Source organism: Cheilinus undulatus, linkage group 6 (assembly GCF_018320785.1).
Source record: "Cheilinus undulatus linkage group 6, ASM1832078v1, whole genome shotgun sequence".
In the NCBI taxonomy this organism is placed as follows: Eukaryota; Metazoa; Chordata; class Actinopteri; order Labriformes; family Labridae; genus Cheilinus; species Cheilinus undulatus.
In genome coordinates this window covers 12,005,034-12,031,457 of record NC_054870.1, presented here as the reverse complement: position 1 = coordinate 12,031,457, position 26,424 = coordinate 12,005,034, and the positions used below count along the sequence as shown (strand labels likewise).

The 26,424-nt window shown below is 40.6% G+C and overlaps 1 protein-coding gene across 6 annotated transcripts in view; it reads left to right on the top strand.

Moving 5' to 3' along the window:
* cpeb3 (cytoplasmic polyadenylation element binding protein 3) overlaps positions 1 to 16,012 on the top strand; it is a 105,975-nt gene extending 89,963 nt beyond the window's left edge. For all 6 annotated transcript variants that reach the window (XM_041790182.1, XM_041790181.1, XM_041790180.1 and 3 more), the window contains 4 exons: positions 4,803 to 4,921; positions 7,243 to 7,357; positions 12,683 to 12,864; positions 14,919 to 16,012. In XM_041790182.1, the coding sequence (XP_041646116.1) occupies positions 4,803 to 4,921; positions 7,243 to 7,357; positions 12,683 to 12,864; positions 14,919 to 15,146 (644 nt within the window). In that variant the 3' untranslated portion in view covers positions 15,147 to 16,012. The remainder of the gene's footprint in view (positions 1 to 4,802; positions 4,922 to 7,242; positions 7,358 to 12,682; positions 12,865 to 14,918) is intronic.
* Positions 16,013 to 26,424: the final 10,412 nt, after the last annotated feature.

Here is a 26,424-nt window from a genome sequence, read left to right as displayed (position 1 = left end):
ACCTCATCTGCAGCAGCTCTGCTCAGGAATGTTCAAGTGAAACATGACAGTTGCACATTCCCCTTCTTCGCCTTTTTATACGCAAGCATTTGTTTGCATCAGTGAGTGTGTGCAATAAAAGAAAGACACTTGAGACATGCCTTCTGCAGCAGACTCTAGAAACCAGCTGATAGAGAGTTGGGGACTGGGTGTACTTTTAAAGAAGTGAGTCTCTGGATGTGAGGGTGATTGTGTGCACTTGTGCATATCTACCCAGCCCACTCAGATGGCAGCTCATATTCCCCTGACTCATGGGTGCACAGGTGGTGCTGGGCCTCTGCTAACAGAAACTACTGATATACTGGTATTTTGATAGTTGCATCTCTCTCTTTCACTCCTCACATTCAGCAGCAGGTGTAAAGATGAAACTAGTTTTTGTTTCAGAATCAAACCATGGCTTTTTTTTTAACCCTGAAAGAGACGGGTTGTTTGGACTGTGGTTTAAAGAGCCTACTTATCACATTATGCTGTATGCACATGTGTGATGGCTATCTTTGTTTACATGTAGACTTGCACTTAGTAAATGGACTTGAGCTTGTATAGCGCCTTTCTAGTCATCTAACTCTCAAAGTGCTTTTAAACCTCATGTCACACCTACCCATTCACACCCTGATGGCAGAGGATGGAGAACTGGCCATCAGTATTACTTAATCCCATTCATACACATCCATACCCATTTACACACCATTGATGAGGCAGTGGGAGCAAACTGGGGTCAAATGTCTTTCCCAAGGTCACATTGACATTTGCTACTCATTCTCCTGGACCTCTCTGCAGCCTTTGACACAATCTCCCACACTATCCTCCTTATCCATCCACCCAGGCATTACTGGGGCAGCCCTCTCCTGGTTTCAGTCCTACTTCTCTGACAGAAAACATTTTGTCAGCATTGGCAAGTCCTGCTCTCACCCAACCCCTGTAAACCAAGGTATGCCTCAAGGCTGTGTCCTTGGACCTCTTCTTTTCATGGTTTATATGCTCCCTCTTGGACACATCTCCCGCAAACATGGTCTCAGCTTCCATCCCTACACACAGCTCTATCTACACACCACACCATCCGCTTAGCCTTCCCCCTACTCTATGGTCAACTGTCTGCAAGAAATTTAAACCTGGATGTCAATGCCTCCATGCCCTTGGCCCTCAGTACCTCTCTGACCTTCTTGACCCATACACACTGACCTGGAGCCTCCTGTCCTCAGACACTGTTCCCACCACCAAACTTGGTTCCTATGGAAACAGAGCCTTGAGGACTACAGCCCCCAACCTCTGGAACACCCTACCTCAAAATGTCCAAGCTATTATTGTAGTTATAATTGACTGCAGGAGCAGTCACATGCCCTTCTAAATGCAGGATGACCCACTACCTACTGAGCCATAGTCACCTGATTAAGGCATGATAAAGGCAGAAGTTCCATCTTGAAGCATTAACTTAATTCTTATTTGGCGTCATCATTTGGTTGTTTATGCTTGTAAATTTTGCACATGCAGGGCACACTGTGCGCTCATTGGCCAACTTCACTGACTTGAACGTAGGAATCAGACATGAATAGAATTTAACTTGAAAGCATGTGTCGCCATTTTGACCTGCTTGTAGACTTTCCGTCAGGAAGCCTTGATTGTCATTCATTATAACATGTTACATGATATAAAACAATTGATTTTCAGGGCCAACGAGATCAGAAACCCCACAACTGCCGTACAGAACGACAACTGTCTGCTGTCTGGTCTCTGCTTTTAGGTCTACTTCCTTCATACCTTCTGACCTTCATCAAACAGAATTGTACTCATCATCTTCAGTCACAAGATCTTTACTCATTGCCTTTCCAAAGGTCAGACGTGAACTGGGAGAAGGAGGAGCTTCCTGCTCTCCTTACTTGGAACAAATTATATAAAGGCCGAAACCTCATGAGCTGCTCTGGATGGATTTGAAAAGATTTTAAGTTACATCAAAGCAGAAAGATTTGCCTCTTAAAAGTCAGAACACCAGCTACAAAACAAAAACAGTTTTGGGGGTATAAAAAAATGAGGCCTAGATATTTACTTTATCCACCTTTAATGTAATGTATTACATTAACAGTTCAATTGTAAAACAAACTAAATCTTTTAAGAGGAACTGATAGAAAGTAAAACAAACTGGTTGCATGAATATGCACACAGCCTCTCAGTGAAGGACAGAAATAAACAGAACAGTATTGTTGAAATCAGTTTTTAAGATTATTGTTGAGAAACAGAGAGATTTTAATTATTTTGTAACCAGCAGAGCCTTTCTAAGTCTGAGTTTCTCTGTTACCATCAGGACTTTGTTATGTTTTCCCTGTATGTATATATATATATATATATATATATATATATATATATATATATATATATATATATAAAATGCCATTCAAAATCATTCACTCCCTTTTCAATCAGATTACTAAATGCTCCTTAGATTTTGTGTTTGTTGGTCTACTTTATATAAGTGTTTGTTATAGGTCTTGTTTTGTATTATTTAGCTAACACATATTGTTGCCATCTGTGTTTTTATCTCTGTTTTTCTGAGCAACAAAAACAAAACCAAATGCTCCTTGAGTGTGACCGTGCATAGCAGATGAACTGGCCAGACTCCGTGTCTGTCATCAGGCGGATCCATCCTGCAAAGCTCCCCTCTAAATGATTGTTCCTAACTGGAAACAGTTCAGGCTATCAGCGTTTGAGGAGAATAATGGAGTAGCTTTGGGTGGGGTTTGGCTGTACTTGAAGCCGATAACAATGACTGCTGTCAGTGTAGCAGTTAGCTTGGATATAGCTATAGTGTAGCGGAACTACACTGGGCAGATAAATCTTTATTGATACCAGAGCAAAGAACAGCACTTTGAGTGCACTTTCATGATGGAAAAGATGTTTTTGCTGTTCCTCTGACCTGCCTTAGTTTGCAATCCTTGCAGATGGGGTTGAGTTGTGCTTTAAGCAGGAGTGCATGATGGCTCCCGCTAGGGTGGTGACTGGCTTGGATGTAGCTGTAGAAAAGCAGCAGTTTAATCAGACCTCGACTACATTTCTCTATTGAAACAAGAGCAAAGAGCCACACTAAAAGCTTCTCTTAGCAGAGAGGACGTTTTTGCACTTCTCCAGATAGGCTTCAGCATTCAGACACTACTGCAGGGCTAGTCTGTATAGTTCTGGTTAGCTCTAGAGCTGCACACATCTACCACCTTCATCTCGCCCAATTGGCCCATATTGAATGTGACAGAATGTTCGTCCAATCACCCTCTGAGAATTCCTGCTTTTCCCAAGCACTTTATATGAGAGGTTTCCCAGATAAATGTGAAATCTATCCTATCTAATGGCAGTCTGGCATGTCAGGTTACCTTGAGCAAAAATATTGTTTAAAGTGAAATAAATTACACTTAATTGAACTAATACTAAAGTGAAGCATCTTTGATATCATTACAACACTCAGTCTCTGGTTAGGTGTCTATCAGCGTAATCTATCTCAACTTGACAAAATTTGACCATTCTTTATGGCAAAAGCATTCAAAGTCTTTCCGATAGCACATAGACTTCCTGTGCACAGCGTTCTAGAGATCACTACATTAAGCTCTGGGCTCTGGTTTGGACTTGGATGTATGCTTTAGGTCATTTTCACACTAAAAGGTGGAATTTCTGGGTATCCCCAGCTTTCTTGAAGAAATTGTAAGGTTTGGGGCCAAAACTGACTGATATTAGGAGCTGGTCACAATTCCCTCCACCTTAACTGATCCAGTTGAATGAAAACAGCAAAATCACAATGCTGCTTCACCATGGATATGTGGCATTTTAACGGTGGCATGAAGACTGATGTTCTGCTTGAAATTTTCAATTGGGAGCGATTTTCACAATAATGTGTTCATTTATGTAATTTTTTGTCTTTTAATGTAGTGATGTTTCTTATGTTTGAATGTATGCCTGCTGATCGTTTTTCAAAAACTCTGATAACTCTGCCACTACTTGTCTTGTCCAAGACACCCAACAAGGACAGAGTTTTTATCCCAATTATGTTTTACTGATAAAATTACATTCAAAAAAATAAATAATAGAAGATTAATTGCTGTACTAATAACTTACAGCCCATTCAGGGAGCAGCATGCATGAGCATATGCATTCTGGCAGCAAATATATTCATGTTTCTCTTTGGGTGCTATGCATTGCATTTTCATTATTTGGCTGTTGAAAAGTTGCTTTTTGCCCAGGGCTTTTGTTTCTTTGTCCTCTCAGTAGCACGGTGTGATGGTTGCACCCTCCTTGTTTGGCGTTCTGTCGCTCCCGTAACGACTTAACAGCTCCGACCTTGGATAAGGTCTTTGCTCTTGGTGCTAAATAATTCAATAGTACAGAGTAACTGTCTGAATAAGTCTTTCTTCCTGCCTTGACAAGACATCAACAAACTCTCTCCACCTGAACTGCTTCTCAGGGAGGATCTGCAGTGTGTCGGCCTGATCAATTTTGCATGGTTCCTTTCCGAGTGCAGCACTTTGCTTAGCCATTTAATCTGAAGCAGCTCAGGCAGAGAGGTGCTGAGTGCAGAGCGTCTTATGGAGACTGAGAAGTCAAATGAGGACAGGAGAAGAGGCCACAAGGTCACAAACAGCTGTCTGAAACTGAATAATTACAGAGGAAAAGTGTGAAGCTCTGTCATGGGACTGTGACCTAAATAGATGTGGAAGCAGTCTGACTAATGAACCTCACAGATGAAATTTTTCATCTTTTTTTCATAAATCTCTCTCTGCTTTTGGTTGCAGGTTATGCCTTCCTGCTGTTCCAGGAGGAAACATCTGTCCAGGCCTTGATCGACGCTTGTATCGAGGAGGATGGAAAACTCTACCTGTGTGTGTCCAGTCCCACCATCAAAGACAAACCGGTAAACAGCAGCTCCCTCCAGAGCCCTTTTACACATGCTAATTTCAGGGCAGCCTGTCCCTAAATCTCAATACACTACTTTTTTACACATGCCCCCTTGCATGAAAAAGGATGCTCAAGTCACAGTGACACCATAATGACAGTGTTTGCCTTTTTATCAATGCTACATATAACTGCACATATTCACAGTATCAATAAAATAATGGGACAGTTTAGACCTTTCTGGCAGTCAGAAAAGTTCAGGAGGTATTCTCATTATGTGAATGAAAACTAGTTGCATGGTCACAGGATATAAAAATCCCCATCCTGCCGGTCACTAGTGGTGAAGTTTCCTGAATATTGCCTGCTGCATTCTCACAACAGATCACCCCAGCCTCACATAGAAATTGTTCTATGAGGCTAATAGCATGTAGACAAAATTGTTGGTACTCTTCCATCAAAGAAAGAAAAACCCACATTGGTCACTGAAATAACGTGTGACTGATAAAATTAATGATAAATAAAATGTACAAAGTATTAATTGGCCTAGACAAAATTGATGTTACCCCTAAAAGAGATGTAACATAATTTGACCATAGGGACATGTTAAACTAAGGTGTGACCTGTAATTGTCATCACAGGTGTCTTCAAACTTATAATCAGTCAGTCTGCCTATTTAAAGGGTGAAAAGTGTCACTGTGCTGTTTGGTATCATCGTGTGTACCACGCTGAGCATGGAGCACAGAAAGCTAAGGATACAGTTGTCCCAGGAGATTAGAAAGTAAAGAATAGACAAGCATGTTAAAGGTAAAGGATGTAAAACCATTTCCAAGCAGCTTGATGTTCCTGTGACTACAGCTGCACATATTATTCAGAAGTTTAAGGTCCACAGGACTGTAGCTAACCTCCATGGACATGGCCTTAAGAGGACAATAGAGACAGATAAAAGAATGATGACCAGAAGAGCACAGAACAACTTCCAAACAGATCAGAGGTGAACTCCAAGGTCAAGGTTCATCAGTGTCAAAACGTACCATCCATCACTGCTTGAGTCAAAGTGGACTTAATGGAAGATGACCAAGGAAGACTCCACTGTTGAAAGCAAATCAAAACAAAGTGAGACTGGAATTTGCCAAAAATGCATATTTACAAGCCACAAAACTTCTAAGAGAGTGTCCTTTGGATAGATGAGACAAAACTGGAGCTTTTTGTCTCTATGTTCACTGATGCAAAAATGAAGCGTACAAAGAAAAGAACACTGTAGCTACTGTAAAACATGGAGGAGGCTAGGTTATGTTCTGAAGATGTTTTGCTGCATCTGGCACGGGGTGTCTTGAATCTGTGCAGGGGACAATGAAATCTCAAGACTATCAAGCCATTCGGGAGCAAAATGTGCTGCCCATTGTCAGAAAGCAACAGGATAATGACCCAAAACACACAGCTAAAAACAGCCAAGACTGGCTAAGAACAAAACATTGAACTACTCTGAAGTGGCCTTCTCTGAGCCCTGATCTAAATCCTATTGAACATCTGTGGAAGGAGCTGAAACATGCAGTCTGGGGAAGACATCCTTCAAACCTGAGACAGCTGGGGCAGTTTGCTCACGAGGAGTGGGCCAAAATACCTGCGGACAGGTGCAGAAGTCTCATTGGAGTTACAGAAATGGCTTGATTGCGATGATTGCAGCAAAAGATAATGAAACAGCATAATAAGTTAAGGGTACCATCATTTTTGTCCTGGCCAGTTTCATTAGTTTGTTTTTTTAATCGATTCTGTTGAACCACAATTCAAATGCAATGTCTGATTTTCATTAGTTAATTTTCAGTAATTTTTTATTAGTTATTACTTATGGCAGTTACAAGTTATTTCAGTGACCACTGTGGGTTTTTCTTTCTGTAACTGAAGGGTACCAGTGGCTTTGTCCACATGTGTAATGTGGTAAAAATTAGGCTGTTCAAATTCACATGTGCAGCTCTCCTGAAAACTTTTGTGCATGTGTGAGAACACTATCAAAGTTTATCTTTAAACAAGAACTTAGAACAAAAACACCAGAAATGGTCAGAAATCCTATTCCTGACACTGAAAGCTTCTGCCATTGGTCCACTGGAACAGGTGTAAGCATAAACAATCTTGTAATTCTGTTAGTGAAGAGGTCTGGAGTCTCTTATACTCCATGGCAAAGGATTTTTGTACATTGGCGTCAGCGATTTGTCAAAATGGACTGGAAAATATCAGCAAATTGGTTACCATTAAATGTCCTATAGCTTCTAGTGGGTTGAAAATGTACATAAAGTACACCACATGTTTCCCTATACATGACACCACTTTTCTTCTCTTCCTCAGGTCCAGATCCGTCCCTGGAACCTGAGCGACAGTGACTTTGTCATGGACGGCTCTCAGCCTCTGGACCCCCGCAAGACCATCTTTGTGGGAGGTGTGCCACGGCCCCTGCGTGCAGGTAAATAACTAATATAGTGGAATAACTTACTTGTGATCCCCCCTAAAGCCTCTAAATTGGCTTCATAGTGCTGGCTGGCATGAAGCGCTGTGGCCGGAGGCTATAATGAAAGTTCTCCCTGTGAGAAAGCAATCCTGTGCTCAGGTTTCCAGGACGCCGGCCAAGCGGTCGTCATGTTAAGAATTCATGCTGTAATGGAAGGCTCAGTCCTTCTGTTCTGGGGTAAACATCGCCTGCTCGTCTGCAATGTGACACCGACTAATTATACCGGCAGTTTGAGACTGCTGCTCAGATGAAAGAGAGGAGGGGAGGCTTTTTATCAGGTAATAACAGAGTCAATCACCAAAGTCCAGGTTAAACCTGTACGCTTTTTAAAGAGAGGCAGAAGGATTTTCATCTCAGGAAATATTGAACTCATTAAAACATTTGATGTGCCCAGGGCTGAGCAATATTGATTTACATTTTACCCCTCTAGTTCTGTGCTGTTCAATATTTGTCAAATTAATCACAGCTTAGTTTAGTGATCTATCTATATCAAAGGTTGTCCTTACAATGGCTGATTAAAAACTCAAACAGCTCATCAGTTCAAGTTTATCTCACTCGCATCCAAATCATATGCAAAGGATTCAGACCCCCTTCGCTTTTTTAAAATGTGTTATGTTGCAGGCTGATGCTGCATCTTTTACATTCATTTATCCTTCATACAATCAGTGTCCCACAATGACAAAGCAAAAACTGTTTTGTTTTGTTTTTTGTAGATTTATTGTATATAAAAAACTTGGCATAAGTATTCAGACCCTTTGCAAATACACTTGAAATTTAGCTAAGTTGCCTCCCATTTCTCTGGATCTTTGCTGAGATGTTTCTACACCTTGTTTGGAGTCCACCTGTGTTAAATTAAACTGATTAGACATGATTTGGAAAGGCAAACACCTCTCTATAGAAGGCCTCACAGCTGACAATGCACAAGAGAGCAAAAACCAAGCCATGAAGTCAAAGGAACTTTGTGCAGAGTTCACAGACAGGATTGTTGCAAGGTTCCAGTCTGGGGAAGGCTACAAAAAGAATTCTGCTACACTGAAGGTTCCCAGGAGCACATTGCCCCCCTGTAACTCTCAAAGTTTGGCACAACCAGGACTCTTCAAAGAGATGGTCGTCCAGCCAAACTGAGCAATCAGGGGAGAAGGGCCTTAGTAAGAGAGGTGACCAAGAGATCCTGTGTGGAGATGGGACAAAGCTCCAGAAGGATAACCATCTCTGCAGCCCTCTACTGATCCAGGCTTTTGGCAGAGAAGCTAGACAGAAGCCTCTCATCAGTACAAAGCACATGAAAGTGCACTTGGCTTTTATGTGGGTTTTTTTTGAGGGCAAACAGTTCAATCTTAGTTTCATCAGACCAGAGAATGTTGTTTCTCACAGTCTAAGAGTCTCTGAGGTGTTCTTTTGCAAAAATCTCCAAATGGGCTTTCATGCATTTTGCACTGATGAGAGGCTTCCTTCTAGCTACTCTGCCATAAAGCCCAGATCAGTGGAGGGCTGCAGTGATGGTTGTCCATCTGGAACTTTGCCCCATCTCCACATAGGATCTCAGTGACCATCAGGTTCTTGGTCACCTCTCTTACTAAGGCCCTTTTTCCCCGATGACTTGGTTTGGCAAGGGGGCCAGCTCTCGGAAGAGACCTGGTTGTGCCAAATTTCTTCCATGTGAGGATTATAGAGGCCACTGCGCTCTTGAGAACCTTCAGTGTAGCAGAATTCTTTTTGTAGCCTTCCCCAGACTGGAACCTTGCAACAATCCTGTCTGTGAACTCTGCACAAAGTTCCTTTGACTTCATGGCTTGGTTTTTGCTCTCTTGTGCATTGTCAGCTGTGAGGCCTTCTATAGAGAGGTGTTTGCCTTTCCAAATCATGTCCAATCAGTTTAATTTAGCACAGGTGGACTCCAAACAAGGTGTAGAAACATCTCAGCAAAGATCCAGAGAGATGGGAGGCAACTTAGCTAAATTTCAAGTGTTTTTGCACAGGGTCTGAATACTTATGTCAATGTGATATTTCAGATTCTTATTTGCTATACATTTGCAAACATTTCTTAAATTCTGTTTCCAATTTGTCATAATGGAGTGCTGAGTGGAGATTAAAGAGAATGAAAAATCATCCAAATGACTGTAGCAATGGGCTGCAACATGAGAAAACTGATAAAAGTGAAGGGGTTCTGAATACTTTCTGAATGTACTGTACATGCAACATAAATACAGTGGAATCAAACTTACTCTGGACTAGTGTACCAACTGGAGAGCAAATCAGTACATAACATGCCCTTTGAAACAACAACAACTAAAAAGTTAAACAATTGATACAATAAAAGCAACCATAAAACAGCCATTAGCTATATAAAAAGTGAAATTATTAAAATAACTATTCCATTTTAATAGCAAAAATATCTGTGAAGGCCCCACCCTCTTTGAAACAAACCATCAAAGTTGTAAAAGCCAATGAAATACAGAATAAAAGCAGTGTCAGGTTAAAAACCAGTGCTTCTTTACTTTTTCTGTCATTGTCAGAGGGCTAAACTTGTAGAGTACTATAAACCCAGCAGTAGAATTTGACATAAAGAATAAGAAGATCAATTGTGCTTTTTGGGAAATGCTTTTTGATTTAAATTAAGTATTGACTGGATATAGATATCTCAGTTATAGTTCTGCAGAAATGCATTCACTAATGATTCATAGAAAGGATTTTTCTTAATCAATTACAGCCAGATACATCTACTAATTTCTTGCGAAGAAGAAAACATACTGAATCATACAGAGCCCCAGACATGATAATAACATACACATAACATAACTATAACATACACATGAAATATTAATTCATGGCCCCAAAATACTAAATTTTACCAATTCATGGCCACGAAATACTAAATTGTGGCCACAAAATACGTGCACAAGTAATACTTATTTGTGGCCACGAAGTAGGTGCAATGTGCGCATGAAATACTAATTAATAATATTAATATCATTCCTGGACAGCTGGGTAAGCAAATTGAGCACACCTTCTTTAAACGCTAAGGTAGAGGCAGTAGAGGGGGCTAAAGCTACATGATAGACAGGAATAGTATGATTAAAGGTAGACTATTCGATGTTTATTCCACTAGGTGTCGTAGGAGAGCACAGCCTTGAAAATGTAAACAAAGAGTTTTTGACACACCTCCGCCATTTTGAAGCCTCCCCCTTTAGCCACTTTAGCTTCTGTTGATCCTAAACACCGATCATGTACAAGTTTATATGTAACGTTCAAGGCGACCTTTACTGCTGGTATCTTTTTCAGCTGCAGTAAACCATTTCACAAGCTCTTCTTATCCTGGCCGGTTATGTTATAGCATCAATTAAACATGAAAACATTAGCTTCAAACAAGACTTGGGTGATTGAGATAAACATATTTTGAGACACTACCTGATTTGAGTCGAGCTACCTCCGTCTGCAGCCTCCATTTATTAGCAGCAGGCTAACATTAGCACGCCTAGCTTCCATTCATTTTTACCCAGCATTTATTACAGCCGCGCTATCACACTCAGCTTTAATGTCCAACCATAAGAATAGTGCTGTGTCAATAAATCAACTCTGGACAAATGTTGAGACAATGCACACAATGAATGAAAGATGTACCTACGCATCCAGGAGAAGCAAAGCCAGTTCTGAGTCATGTGAGAGCTTTTTAGTGTCGCCTAGGGCTCGCCACTGAGGAAAAGCAAGTCCGATATTAACTCTAGTTTTTCCTTTTGCTTTGTCGGAGGGTTTCCTCGACAAATGTCGAGGCTTTTTAGGTGGAGGGGTAGTCAGTGGCAGGCCTTCGGTCGGACACTTGGGACTGGAGTCTGCCATTCACACTCCTCTCAGCTGTTTGGGTGAAACATTTCCCTGCAACAGCACTGCGAATTATTACCCCTGGGGACACTTCTAGGAGGAGAGGGGCGTGTGCTAGAGGAGAAGGTTACCGACCCAATCTGGTCCGGACAGAGTTATAAACATCCCATATAAACAAAACTACAGGGTACCGAAGTTTTAATTCAGTGTGTTGATACTGTACTCAGAAAAACATTTACATAGCATATGTTTGATTTTTATTATATTTAAGTGTAAAATGTTAGATATTCTACCTTTAATTTCATTTTAGGCTGGGAATGAGCTACAAAGACATTCTGGAAAGACTGGCATTGCAAGGAACCATTATGACTGAGAGGCATTTAAACATAATATTGAGAGCCAGGTTGCTTTACCGGCAGAGGTACAACTTGGACACTGGGATAGGGTGCTATCAGGTTTACATGCATTTGTAGAGCTATGGTGCTGTTGTAGCAGCTTGCATTGAAATGCTTTATGGCAGATTTGCTCATGCTTTCTTCATGTTTACAATGGAGTGATATTAAAAATTGACTTGGGGCTGCACTGAGAGGGGAGAGGGTCGTATGTTGCCTCCAGGTAGTCAGCTGCCCATGCCTGCTTCAGGGGCTGCAAGCTGAGCTGCATCACACTTAACTCAGCTTTTTTTCCCTTATGACTTCAAAACTTACATCATGGTGAGGAAATTCTTCTGCTGATTAAACTGCATTATAAAAAAACAAATGAAATCTAAATAGAGATGGTGAAATGACCTAAAAGAGTAGGAACATGGTCCAAGGCTATCTTTCTCGTATACACATAAAAAGCAGCAGACTTACTGACTGCTGTCTTTTATATCTCCTCTGTGTAACAAAGGCCAGGGGTTTCCAAGCTTTGCCACGCTGAGTGCCCCGGTATAAAACTGGCCTCGAGCAAGGATTTCCCTGTTAGAAATAGTCTTTTTGCAGTCTTGTCACCACCTGAACTCATGTTTGAGAGGAGTTAATCCTGAAAACACCTCTTTGTAGAATCTATGCGGACACAGTAGGGCCAGAAGCCTGTGCATGTTGCCTGAAGCGCACCTCCTAAAATCCTAACTACACATTGAAATGATGCAGACTACAGGGCCTGTGATTTATCTGATGGGTCAGTCATAAATGTCAACAGCTGTATTGTGTGCTCTCTAGTGTGAGATGAATGGCTGCAAATGACAAACCAGTTTACTTCATCTACTTGCAGACACCCAAAAATGTCAAAGGTGCATAAAAATTCCCTGCATGACATGCATTAAAGGAGCCACAGGTCAGATCCAAACCTGGGTGGCCTCTAAACATGGTGCAGGACGCAAATTCCAGGCCATCTGCGCTCCTTAGACTTGAATTTTAAGGAAGATTATTTTATCGCCCTCTCACGGTTTTAGCACTCATCATCTGTCCCTCTCTGCAGTGGAGCTGGCGATGATCATGGATCGGCTGTACGGAGGTGTTTGCTACGCTGGCATCGACACTGACCCAGAGCTCAAATACCCAAAGGGAGCCGGCCGGGTAGCCTTCTCCAACCAGCAGAGCTACATCGCCGCCATTAGCGCCCGCTTCGTCCAGCTGCAGCACAATGATATCGACAAAAGGGTGAGCGGGTTCACACACACTTCATTCACAATCTTCCTCCCTCTGTGTCCCCACCACAGCTGAGGTTTTCACAGTCATTCCTCTGGCACGCTGCAGAGCTGAACTCTGCCTGAGCTCTCTCACATCCATCACAGCTCTCATTATAGTGCAGCCTACAATAACGGAAGAACAGGCCTGGCTGTGCAATCACTCCGGCCCTTGGCTGCCGGAGTCCCGACAGATGTTTGAAGCTGCAGACACACAGGGTCGGTTTAATTATAGTACTTCCCTATACGTGTGTATCCATTTTGGCTCTGCTGCAGCCTGCTTATTTTAGACACGCCGGCCAATTGCAGCAGGGCAGATCGTGACCGAGAGAGACTGGGTGTCAGCCAGGAAGCCGGGCCTCTGCAGGGCGTGGCAGTCCATCCGTCTCTTCATCATCTATCTACAAGGGAGGGTTAGAGTGTCTATTATGACTAGAAACTGTGTGCAAAACAAGCCAGAGGAATATGGCATTCCTTTCAAAATTCTTCTTCTTTATTTGATATGAGCTTAGTCATTTTATGGGTTATTTTCATCTTTAATATTTTGAAAAATTAATGCTTTTTAAGAACTGTAAGTTTTGCAGAAAGTCAGTCAAGCACATACATAAATTTTAAATAAAGAAAGATGTCAGTTCTTGCCATAAAGCTTTATGTTTTTTTCCTTTTTCCCTCAAAAGCTCATTATCCTGGTCATCGTCATGTCACTGACTTCATATTTCTCAGCACAGCAGCATCTTGTGGATTTTGTTCTGCAGTTGTTACAGAGTTAACAAACGGGACAGTCCTCCTCCAGCTGAGGGATTCAATAACCTTTCATTTTGTGGCCACGTTGTAACAAGACTAGCATCCGCCCCCTGCATCTCCATGGCGACTGAGCTCTCATTTCATGTCTCCCTGTTTAGTGGTCAAAGTCATTTCACAGGATACCTGCCTGACTCTGGACCCTGTTAGACTGCAGAAGGTTGCACAGAGATTAGCCTGCATGAAAAAGGCTGGGAGAAGGAAACACACCTGGATCACCATTGCTGATTTTATACATTTTCATACAGTTTATGTTGGTTGAACAGGATTGAACATTAATAGAGAGGTAATAAAGCAGGAGGTAATTGCAGATGTTTTGTATCTTATTGGAACTGCATTACTAGGAACAGTGACAACCATGCAGATATGTCTGTGTGATCCCTGTACAGAGGCTCTGACATCCTCTGAGTTGTAGGATGCTTCAAAAAAAGACAAATAGAATTTTAAATGATATAAAGTAATGAAGTGAGATTTAGTGTATATATAGTGTTGTGTTCACACCAGTCATGAATATTCCCGTGTAACTGAACATGTTAAAATATAGGGAGTACCAAAGAGACGAAAGAGGGAGGGGCTTCCCTCTCCCACATCTGGCATTTCAGTTGGTTGTCTACAAACATGGTTGACTTCACAACATTGAGAGGATTGCTGCTTTGTGTCTCCTGCTGTAAATCCAAACCGGACAGAGATGCTGGTGTGTCTGGGTTCAGTGGATACTTCAGAGGTGCACACGGCTTGGAGAATTCTACCACGTTCTCCAGGAGCTCCGTGTGGGTGACCAGTGCTTCCAGCACTATTTTTCAGCTTTGACTGAAATCAAGTGGGAGACAAATGTTAGCACAATTACCAGGCAATCCATTTTCTGACTGAATGAAACCCCACCCCCCCACAGGCTGGTCCTTTAGAGTTCCTCTGGTGACGTATGCTCAATTGGCACGATTCAGGCTGCACATATGCGGCGTTTGCACAAGTGGCTTCTCGTATCTTTATATTGGCTTTATATGTAATTAACATGAGGAAATAATTTCACTGGTGTGAACACAACATAACCTCAGTCCTGTCCCTCAGATAAAGACCAAAACCAAACCAAACCAAAAAATAAATAAGTCTGCACCCCAGCGGGCCCACCCCAGTTGGAAAAAATCTGGCCGCCTCCTGAATATCTGTTGCTGAGAATAAAGTAAATACTGTAGGTCTTTCATGTTCTGTCTTTTTTTTTTTTTCCAGGTTGAGGTGAAGCCGTATGTCCTGGACGACCAGATGTGCGATGAGTGTCAGGGGGCTCGCTGTGGGGGGAAGTTTGCCCCCTTCTTCTGTGCCAACGTCACCTGCCTGCAGTATTACTGCGAGTACTGCTGGGCCAGCATCCACTCGAGGGCTGGCCGAGAGTTTCACAAGCCGCTGGTGAAGGAGGGGGGCGACCGCCCGAGACACGTGTCCTTCCGCTGGAGCTGAGGGGGGGTCACTAGTCCAGCTCTGCCCCGGTGAACCCACACCCGACCCCCTCCCCCCAAAAAAACAACCTCCTGCACCCCTCCTACCTTACAGGCCGGGTCAGCGCTGCAACAGCCCACATACCCCCACCTTGCCCACCTCCCCTCAAACACCTCATGAAAAAGATGCGGTCAATCACACAGGACGGTCCTCACCCCCCCATTCTGAACTCAGCGTGTCCCCTCTGATGAAGCACTGTGGGGACACAAATGTCTATCAGCGCTAAATTTGCACTTTGGCACAAATCTCACTAAACACAAACACAGGATGGTCTGTTAGACACCTGTCTGCTGTGGACTGGGTGCTGTGGTACGTCCTGTTGGACCCCCCTGACCCCCATCCTCCACCCACCCTTACTGAGACAGAGGTGGGACCATTTAAATATTTAAAAAAGTATATATTTTTTGTTTTCTACCTATCTATTCCTATATAGATAATTTAAATTTTATGTAAAGGAGCATGCACTTCTTTTGAAAAGCTGTAGTTCTATTGGCCCTATCCTACCAAAGGTAATTAAAATAAACTGAAAAGATAAACGGGAGGCATATGATGTAGCAACAACTATCCATAGTGTGAGTACAAATAACAACATGGCTATATTCACTCTCAATTCACTCTGAAAATATTAATACCTCATACATGGATTAGTTTGCTTTCAATTTCTAGGTCTTTATTTTTATAATAACATTATTTTCTAGTGTTATGTAAATGTAATGCTGCAATAGCTTTGCTGCTAAATCCATGGTATAACCAGATACCATCCGTACTTTCTGGGTGTAGAATAATCAATAACAGACCCAGAGAAGCACCTGGCATCAACTAGCTATCCACGGGGGAGGGGGCGCCCCCAGACAATGATGGCTACCTATGTGGGGGGTAGGGGTGGGTTGTCCCTAACTGCATGTTTATTTCAATCAGGTTGCTGCATGCAAAGACTTTTTCAGTATCATGTCTACTATTCGATTCTGCCCAAGTTTGCACAACACACGAACGTTCGACTCGCACGAAACTGGACGGAAACGGAGACGACTGGTCAGAGGAATCACGGCGGACCTCGCCGCAGATGACAGGGGAGAAAATAAATAATCACAAACTAAATGTAGGATTACCATTCAAACTGTCTCTGATAGGTGAAGTACTTTTTTGCAGTGATTGTTGATATAATTGTGCAATTTTTTATACCGTATGTAGTTAGGTGTGTATGCCTAGAACTGTGATTCGCTTTAACTGTCGTTAATGTCCGACATAGAAGTCCTGTGAAACTTCATAACTAGTGTATGCACACGTGTATATGTTCTCTTGTAAACACAAACTTGCACCAGAATACACACAAGCCTCTGGACACACATGAAAACACACAACAAACACACAAAAAGGACGGCTGTCTTTCTAACGCACACACAGAAGACAAAACAATGTGAGCTTAAACTGACAACTGAGGTCTTTTCGGTTTGTTTATTCGTTGACAGAAGCGCACGTTTACGTCCCAGGATGCAACCAAAGAGCTCACATGTTCGACCTTTAACAGAAAAACCTCCACACAACAGGAGGAGAAGAGGAGGGGGGGAGTAGAGGTGTGGAGGATTGTGGGTAGGGGGTTTGGGAGGGGTAAAATAAAACAAAAGCTGTGTCTGAAACCACATACTACTCTAACTACATGCTCAAGCATACAGCACACTAAGCTAATGGTTAGTAAGCTGCCCCAGCCTGTATTAAAACCCATCATTTCTGTGTTAAATCACTTTATTGTTGATATATTTCCAGTCCAAGCTCTGCTGGCTAATTAGCAACAAGCTAGCATAACTGTAAGTATGTAAATAAAATAAGCACATTCAGCATCAATACAGCTGCATAGTTATTTGAACGGTAAACATGAAATGTATCAGAGTATAGTCACTTAAAGATTTACCCTTGTTGGGCTGGTTAGCTCCACCACTGCAGTGGCTCCCAAAGTGGGAGACTCCTGGGGGGGTTGTGAGGCACTAAAGAGGGGTTGCTTGCCAAAGTACGCAGAAATTAAAAATGATTTAAAGTGGTATTTTTAACCAACTATTGTAAAAAATATCCTTAAAAATAGTTACATTTATAATAAAACCATAGCATTTAATTGAGATTTGTACAAAATACCCTTAAAACGTAAATTTCTACATGATACTTGTGCAACATTGTAATCTTTAACCACCTCCAAGGACAGTGGGGGTCCCTGGTCTCTGGCACTGTTATTTGGGGGGGGTCACAAGCTGAAAAGCTTGGGAACCCTTGCAGTATTAGATAGTCTCAGACAGGGTTGGAAATTAGCACCCACCATTCATCAAATGTGGGTGTTTTTGCAGGTAAATAAAACTAACATAAGAGAGTGATTTATGATGGAAACAATGTAGACCTTGTGTCTGCTTGTTCAAGTTTATGACCGAGTCCGGTGGTCTTAAGTTCTCTAGCTTCAGGGCCCCACCTTCTCGCGGGAGTGTTAACAGCAGGCTATGTCCTGGAATTGTTTGACTTGCTTTCACTTTACTTATTTATATTTTGATTTATAAACAGTTTCAGGGCAACTTATATTTGGAATTTCACTAGGGATGCACAATATTGTGTGCCTGATATCGATACATTAGCTTAAAAAGGCAAATATCAGTATCAGCAGGTATCAAAATTTCTGCTGCTATTTACATCCGATGTTTTTTTGCATATATATCGACTGCAAATTTATACTCATGATTTAGTGGAGTTTAAGGTGGACCTACAGACTTGTGTCAGCTGAGGTCTTGTTCTTTATTTATCCTCATCTTTAAACTTTAAGGTTTGTTTAAGGACTAAGCTTTGTTTCTTTGTTCATCCTCAAACCTTGAAGTGTTCAAAGGAAAGAATTTTTAGGTCTGAGAAACACATTTCAATATCGGTATCGGCTAGAGTGAACCTGTATGTATCCGCATATCTGCAAAAATCCAATGTCGTACATCCCTATATTTTACTGTAGTTAAAAGAATTCAGCTGTGGCTGGGTTAATTTAGTGATAAACATGAACATGTTTCTTTAAAAAAATGGGCTCACTTTATTTGTGGCAGAAGAGCTTTTATTTTGTACCAGCCATCAGGACATTAGTTGTTCTTAACTTGTAACTACTTTGTACTGGATAGTGTGAATGGATGTGGTTTCAGACACGGCTATAGTGAAGCTACGGGAGCCTTGAGGTTGAGCTCTGCATACGTTCTCACTAAATGGCTGGAGAGGGGTGGGATGGTGGGTGGGTTTGGGGTTTGACTAACAACACCAGAACATGCTGAAGTGCAAGCTGGGGTTACCATATTTATCCAGATGTTTTTTTCCTGCAAAGCTTGAAATTAAGGACCTGCTCAAAAGGTGGACATCTTTACCTTTCAGTTTTTATCAAAGGGTTCGACAGTTCAACAGGATTCTTGGGAGAGGGAAGGAATTGGATGCTGAAGATGGGGCGTCTCTTGATTTGAGTGGCGAGTTACACTGGTTTTAGCAGTTATGTGGACAATCTGAGCGGGATCCTGCAACATTGCAAGTTCACGTGTGTCCTGTTCCCTTTTTTTTGTCTGTAAGGTGTGAGCGTCAAATGCCGGCACCTCCTCTCTCTTATTTTAGTCGCAAACTGTTTTGTGCTTGAGGATTGGTGTTTCTGTTGTCCAAGAAATCAAAGCAAAAGATGCTTTTTTATGAATAGAAAAAAAAAGAGGCTAACCATGAGTAATAATACGTATATCTCTGAAAGTGAATTCTGGGTGTTTTTGTGACATTTCTTTCCCCCACCCGGACAGGTTTTCTATGTTTGTTCCTCCTCTATGATCGATATTGTTATGCACTACTCTTTGTATCTGAACAGTTTTCGACGGTCAGCGGTTCTTTTTGTTAAAAGACAAAAAAAGAAAAAAAAAAAAAGATAAAGCGTGCTTTCTGACTGACAAGATCTTTTGCAATACCTCAATTTTGAAATATACTAGGAGAGAAACTGATATTTTCTAAGTAAGTTTATTCAGATGAAAAACTATATATTAATTTAATTCTTTAAGAGAAATGATTTAACAGATGGATGATTTTTTGTTTTTTTTTATTTTTATCATGCTTTATTGCTTTTATTTTAAGAATTTATTTTTTAAAAAAGACAACTGAAGGAGCTTTATAACTAATATAATGACGTAGTTAGTGAGAGTCTACTTTATCACCATTGAGAATGGGTGAGGGTCCCACTGGTCAAATTGGTTGAAATCATAGTGTTGAAAATATTGGATGAAGCATCAGTGACGCCAGCCATCTGGTGACTGATGGGGGCGTTTGAAGCCACTCCGTAGCGGCTGCCATGCTGAAATTCAGACTGTTTCAAGCTCTCAGTGAGTCTTGAAACTGACCGGGAGGCGTAGCTGAGGCCGGCCTTACCCCTTGTTTCCACTGAAGTATGTAACTGATATCTGTATTGATTGGAGCAATCCATCCGGGTACTTTGCCTGAAATGAGGCTGATTCCACCATATCTGGGTGAAAACATTCCATCAAAATGAATGGCAAGAAATGGGAAAGAAGTGTCTTTAGGGATTTAAAGGCTTGAAATACAAAAAGTGGACAGTTTAGAGGCTAATAGGTGCCCAAAACCAATGATCAATGGGTAAAACATGAAAATGATGACTTCTAAATCAGTGGTCCTCAACTGGTTTAGCTTCAGGACCAGCCATCACCTACTCAATGACAAATCATGACCCAGCGTTCTTAAAGTTTCCAATCATAATCCAAATTTTAAATTAAAATTGGACTTGAGATGGCACAAAAGATGTACCAGAACTAAACGATGAAGAAGACATTTCCTTCAAAATAAAAGCATATCATAGACTTTCTGTGACATATTTTTCTAGGCCCACTGAAAATGGCTTTGCGACCCACTATTGGGTTCCAGCCCACCAGTTGAGAACCAAGGTTCTAAATACTGACTGGCATTGTAGCATTGTAAAATAAAGTTAAGATGTCATGAACTGACATCATGTGTGTATTTCAGCTACATTCGATGAGTTGGAGCCTAACTTCCGTTAATAATTAGTGAATTACAGATGACTCTGGCAACATCCAGGCAGACCACAGCTCCTGCTATCACAGAGGATCACTGTCTTAAAATCAGTAGGAGCACAACACTTGTCCCACATTTGGCCACTTTACTCTTCATTTGTTTGAGCCGAGGGCCACAGAGCTTTTCGTTCACTTTTAAGTTAAGTTAAAAAACAGTTTATTAATTGTGGCTTTTTAATTGTTTGAAGCATGAAATGCAACACAGTACTACTGCTGCTGCTGTTTTCTAATCCACTGCCATTCAGTCTTAAGGCTTGTTTTCACCCAATCAGGAAAGCAGAAAGTGGACTGCTTTAATCAATATGCAGATGATACTTCCTAGGAAGTGCAGTTTCTTACAGATGGATGGAAATCTAATAGAAACTACCTGTAGCCATGGGTGGTGGATAATTGCAGTTTTCCGCCATTCAATGGCTTGTAATATGTGCTCAGAGAATTATCAAGATAAGTACAGGGCTAATAATGCTAAAAAATAAAGCAAGAAGTTGTCTTGCAGTAGCTTTAAGTGAAATATTCAATTTAAAGATGTACAGTACTGTGCAGAACTTTTAGAAATGTTTGGGCAAAAAATTAAGGCCGAAGGGAGGTTTAAGGCAGCACAGGAAAGAGAACTGACACAACCCTGGTAGTGCACTAGATGTCCCTGCATATTATGCAGGGCGTGGGAAAATAATCTATCAAAAAATTAACAAAGCCAACACCTTTAGGGCAGAGTGGGGGGATTAATGTGGTGTGTAAGCATGGCCTCGGGTATGCACTGCACAAATTCAATTTTTTGACATAGCAGTACTGAAATTTTAAGGGTTGTTGGAGTTTCAAAGGCACATTAGATATCAGAATGGATTTCCTGTTGCCTTGCTTCTGTAACCATACTAAAGTGGAAACAAAGGGTGAAGCTTCCAGACACATGGCTACAACATGCTGGCTTACGTCCATATCAGCCATGCCGCTACTTATGCATAACTCGTACCCTTTTTAAAACCAAAAACACATGAGTTATGAAAGAACTCACACCAACACAGTGTGTGCCCATAAAGACATGAGCTATTCCAACCAGAATGTTTTTTTAAACCAGGCTGTAAACATGTTCATTTCTGCTGTAATACTCAGCATTTTAACATGGGTGTACATGTGACTTTTGGTGCTTCTGCACTCAGCCTCTAGTGGACACTTGAGGAACTGCAGTTTTTGCACTTCCACTTTGGCTTCATCCGTCAGCCATGAAGATTGCCTCTTGGTCCATACAAATGAGAAGAGCTCTTAAAAAAAATTAAACAAAATATCAGGTGCTCATGGAAGAATCAGAACGTTTCCCACGTTTTTTCTATATTTATAATCAATCATTTACTACGCTGACCAGATAAGTGTGAAAGAGATCTTCTGTTCATTATTTTTTTAAGAGAAGTTTTTTTAATGTTTCCTTAAAGTTTGTGCTCCCTTTTGTTTTGAAAAACATGACCCCCGTAGCTAAGCGGAGACTTGTGAGCGTCACAGAACCGCAGGAGTCGGAGAGGCGAGAATGTTGTTTTTAACACAAAAATACACACAACAAATGTTTTCACCTGTAACTTGATCAGAAGCCCCCAAGGTGCATCAATTGACTGGTGGCCTTCTATTCACGCAAGACTTGAATTAGTCCCATTTTTTAAGGCTGAGAACCTTGATTCTTTGTTGTAATGTGCAATACTGTTTGTACTGTTTGTAGAAAAGAAGAAAACAAGAAAAAGAGGCATAAATCTTTATTGCAGAATTATTTTCATTGCAAGCATTGTGATTCACTAAAATCATTTTCTACTGTGTATTTACCTACCTGCTAGTACCTTCCAGTAGTAATGTAGCCTTTGTACTGAGAAAAATTTTCATTATTTTTAGAAAGTTTTGCTAAAAAAGAAAAGAATTTAAACATATTTACATATTTTCATTTTTATTTTGTGTTTTTCTTTACCGACTTATTTCTCAACCATTGATAGTTGTTTCTGGGGAAACTTTCATATCTGGTCAATGTCATTAATATTATTTTGTATTTTTACTTGGAATAAATTAATTTTATGATGCTAATCCTTTAAAGTTTTATTTTTTTGGTTTGTTCACTTTTTCATTTTTTTGAAGCTGAAAAAAAGTTTGTTATATTGTTACTAAAGTGTCTCGATTCTTGAACTGCTAAGCTTTATGTGTTAACTCGCTGATGTTGCTTACATTAGTGTGGAAAAAAATACTCACACACAGCAGATTGGTGGTTGGTGATGTTTAAGTGATTCGCAATGTAAACAAATGAATGGGCAATAAAATAAAAAATTGCAGAATGGAGCATACATGCTGTTGTGATGTAATTGTGAAACATGGGGAACACGGTTGGAGCGCTGCAGCATTGAGTCCTTGAACCTGTATGGAGTCAGCGTTATACTAAAGGAGATTGCTAACTAGTGTTTTCTTTAAATGGAACTCATTTTCAATGCGGTTGAAAAGGTCTAAACTTCAAGATTTCAGAAAAATCTGAGCAACAAAGAAAGGCGTTCATATGGTCTCTTCTCATGAACACAGCAAACGAAATGCAGTTTGAAAACACAATAGGTTCTTTGCAGATGAAGCATACAAGAGAACACCCCTTAAGGAAAAAGATGAAATCTCTACAGAACAACGTTACCAAAAAGGCCGTTTTGAACTGTTCAAGACTGTGCCAGGTGTTCAACTTGTGAAAATATAAACATTCTTAGTTCTTAAGATACTTTTGTGTGCCGAAAGTAGTGAAATGTTCAGGCAAAAATTTAAAGTCAGAGAGAAATGGCAGCAGGTAGGAATTTGAAGGTCATATACTATACCCCTTTAAGACAAATTTATATTGATCTCAGAGGTCCCCAAAACACGCCTGCTCAGAACGAGCTGTTTCTGTGTCTGTGGCTTTAAATCTTAATGAGCTTTCTGACTCCGCCCCTCTCAGGAAATGAATGTGACTTAATTGATGTGGCTCTCCTGATCCTGGGGGCGGAACTTTCTTCCAAGTAGAAAGGGCCAACTGAATCTGGGGGCGGGGCTAACTCCCCACTTGACATCATGAGGGGAAAATCTGAGAACGGCTTGTTTCAGCACACATCTTCTGAAAGGTGGAGAGAGTGGGGGAGGGAATGAATTCTTCTGATTCTTGGGGGGATTGTGGACAGGCCAGGGGCACATATTTTTGCTAGAAAAACCTGAAAAGGTGTATTTTGCATAATATGTGACCTTTAAAAAGCCTCCATTTAAACCCTAGATGAGTCACTCACGCGTGGTCTGTTTCCACAAAGTGGTCCAGTTTGATTTAGCAAAGCTTATGATCCTTACATAGATTTTTAAAAATCATAAAAAACAAACTGTTTCTTGTATATTTGATGTCTTTCAGAAACGAATACAAGAAAAACTTGCATTTATTTTTATTCAGTATTAATCAAATATTAATTGAATGAATGATACATCGATTTTTTGTGTTATTTTTAGACAATATTGACACCACTGTATAAAGCGTACATGCAGAGATAAACTGCCAGACAACTATCTAACCTACCGTTAACAACAAGAGACGAATTATTATTACTATTGATTTTTTTTGGCAAATTTGGTATAGAAAAGTTTGGTTTGTGTAGAGAGAAGATTTATTAAACGAGACAGAAGTTAACTGATTTAACTCTGCCTTTTGTTTTTATGATTGCCAAGAAAAATGGTCACTGGCAGTGCTGCTTGAAGTTCAAGACACTTTTAACGAGCTCTGTCTTTGAAATTCTTGGTAGTAACTGGATTAAACACCACTTTCTTGCCTTTATGCTATATTTTGTATTAAGCTAAAGCTTGGTTACCATTAGAAAAGCCTTGCAAGAAATTTATCCTGTCTAAAAAATATTGTTTGAACATTTGCACAACATTTTTCACACGGAATATTGTAGTTTAATTAGTTAGCACTTAGCTTTCTAGAAGCCACATCGACTTTTTGGTATGCTCTTTTTCAGCCAAGCCAGGCTAGTTGTTGTAGTCTTTATGCTAGCTATGCTAGTCATTTGGTCAGGGCAGTTACTTCCTACAGCGTTATGCTAAACTAACAAGCTTTAAGGTTTAAATTCATGTTAAGTGTACAGACATGAGACATGCTGAAACAGCCATTTTAATTAAATGGCAGACAATTTTAAAGTGAAGGCTCTGTTTTGAATTTTTCTGTCTTTAAAAAGAAAAAAATCACCAGATCAATGTACAGCTAATGTCAATGACAACCTCCTTCCTCTGCCTTTAAACTACTCCTGCCTTTTCTGCCGTCTTCAAGGACTCAGAACAGGAAGTATTGCCTCACTTACAGATTTTTTTTAATTGACACAATAACTGACCCTTTGGCGAGCTCTGCACACTTTGGTTACTAAGCTGAGCCAGTAAAGTTACAGTATGATTTATGAGGTCAACTCAAAATCTCTATAGACTTGTAAAATTGCCTAAAACATAGATACCTGATGCAGCCGATGTCTACTAACTACTGTCCTTCCACTGAACATCAACATAGTGCCTGTTTTGAGAATAAGACATGTTATGCATTCTGATCTGGGTACTTACTAGCTAACATTACACAATAGCAACATCAAAAACTGTTAGTAGGTGTGCTTTAAAGTTATGCCATAGCGTCTTTACATTACATCATGTGATTAGTATTAGATATATTGTTTCTTACCTTTAAGCAGTTGCCAGTATTTTTGTGACTGTTGTCCAAAGTCAAATCCAAAGAAGGTGGTTTTCCTAATTAATCTTAGGTTTAGAAAACAGGATGAAACCTGCTCCTAGGTCACATTGTGGATATTCTGAGTAGGGGTCCACCGGTAAAGATTTTTTCACAGCCAATACAGATCCCAGTTATTAGTAGCTCATGAGACCGATAACCAATAATGGTAACCAATATGTATAATCTACAAAATGTACTTAATGTGGCAAAAGTAAAATTGCATGAAAAAAAAAGTAATTTAGCCCTAGCTTTATCAGCAAGAGAAATAGCATAGAGTAGCACAGTAGCAACAGGCAAACAGGAAGTGATGCCGTACACTCACTGTGTCAGTGGCCCCCAGGCTTAATTGTTGATTGGCTCATACTCATGTGATGTCCAGCCAATCAGATTGTGTTGTATGCAGGATATTTGTTGAGACTGTGGAGAATAAAAATAAAGCCAGAGTGGAAGACACACCATGCAGTGGAGCAAAAGTAGAGCACTTTTTGGTTGATTAATTTTATTGATTATCAGTAAAATATAATGCTGATAAAGATAATCAGCCAAATGCCAAATACTGGTCCCAATAATCAGCCAGAGTGGTAATCGGTTGACCTCTGATTTCCAGTGTCTCTAGACACCACATGCACACATTAACCAGGTTGAAGTAAAGAAACTGAGGTCACAATTTTATGGTTATGAAAAGTACTGAAAAACTTGGACACAGCTTTGGCCTGAGAAACGTTTGCTCGGCAATAGTTGCTATAAAAAGGGGCTATCTGACTGGTATGTAAGAGGACCACTCAGAGAACACACAAAGGGTCTGGTTTTGCCTGGCTGAACCATAAAATGTCTTGCAAACAAAAATATTTTAAAACTTTCTAGAAATTCCTACCTGTTTAATGTCCTAGACTGGATATCAAACTGTACATTCACCTCTTCTCTGGGTAGGTAAACACTGTAGGTCTTGCTGTGCTGTGATCTCTAAATAGATGAAAAAGATCACAGGTTGAGTGCTTTTTCCTCAAATATGCCAGTGTTTTCAAACTGTAAACTTGTGATTTTATTTTCTGACTTGAACACTGATCCTGTTCCAGCAAGGTTCAAGACTGATGACTTGGTTTGAATGTCCTTTTCAGTATACATGTGATTTGAACACATGGAGTTCAATGCTGCTTATACTCAGAGCTGCTACAGTTCATCATACCACTTTATTTTTTCCTTTCCCTGTGCTAATGAATCTTATAAAATGTTGTATGACACTGAAACTTTGTGGTCTTTGATATGGTATCCTCTCCATCACTAGACCATATCAAAAAGCTCACATATACAGTCATGGACGGAAGTATTGGCACCCCTGGAATTTTTCAGAAAATACACCATTTCCCCCAGAAATTGTTGCAATTACAAATGTTTTGGTACACACGCTTATTGCCTTTATGTGCATTGGAACAAC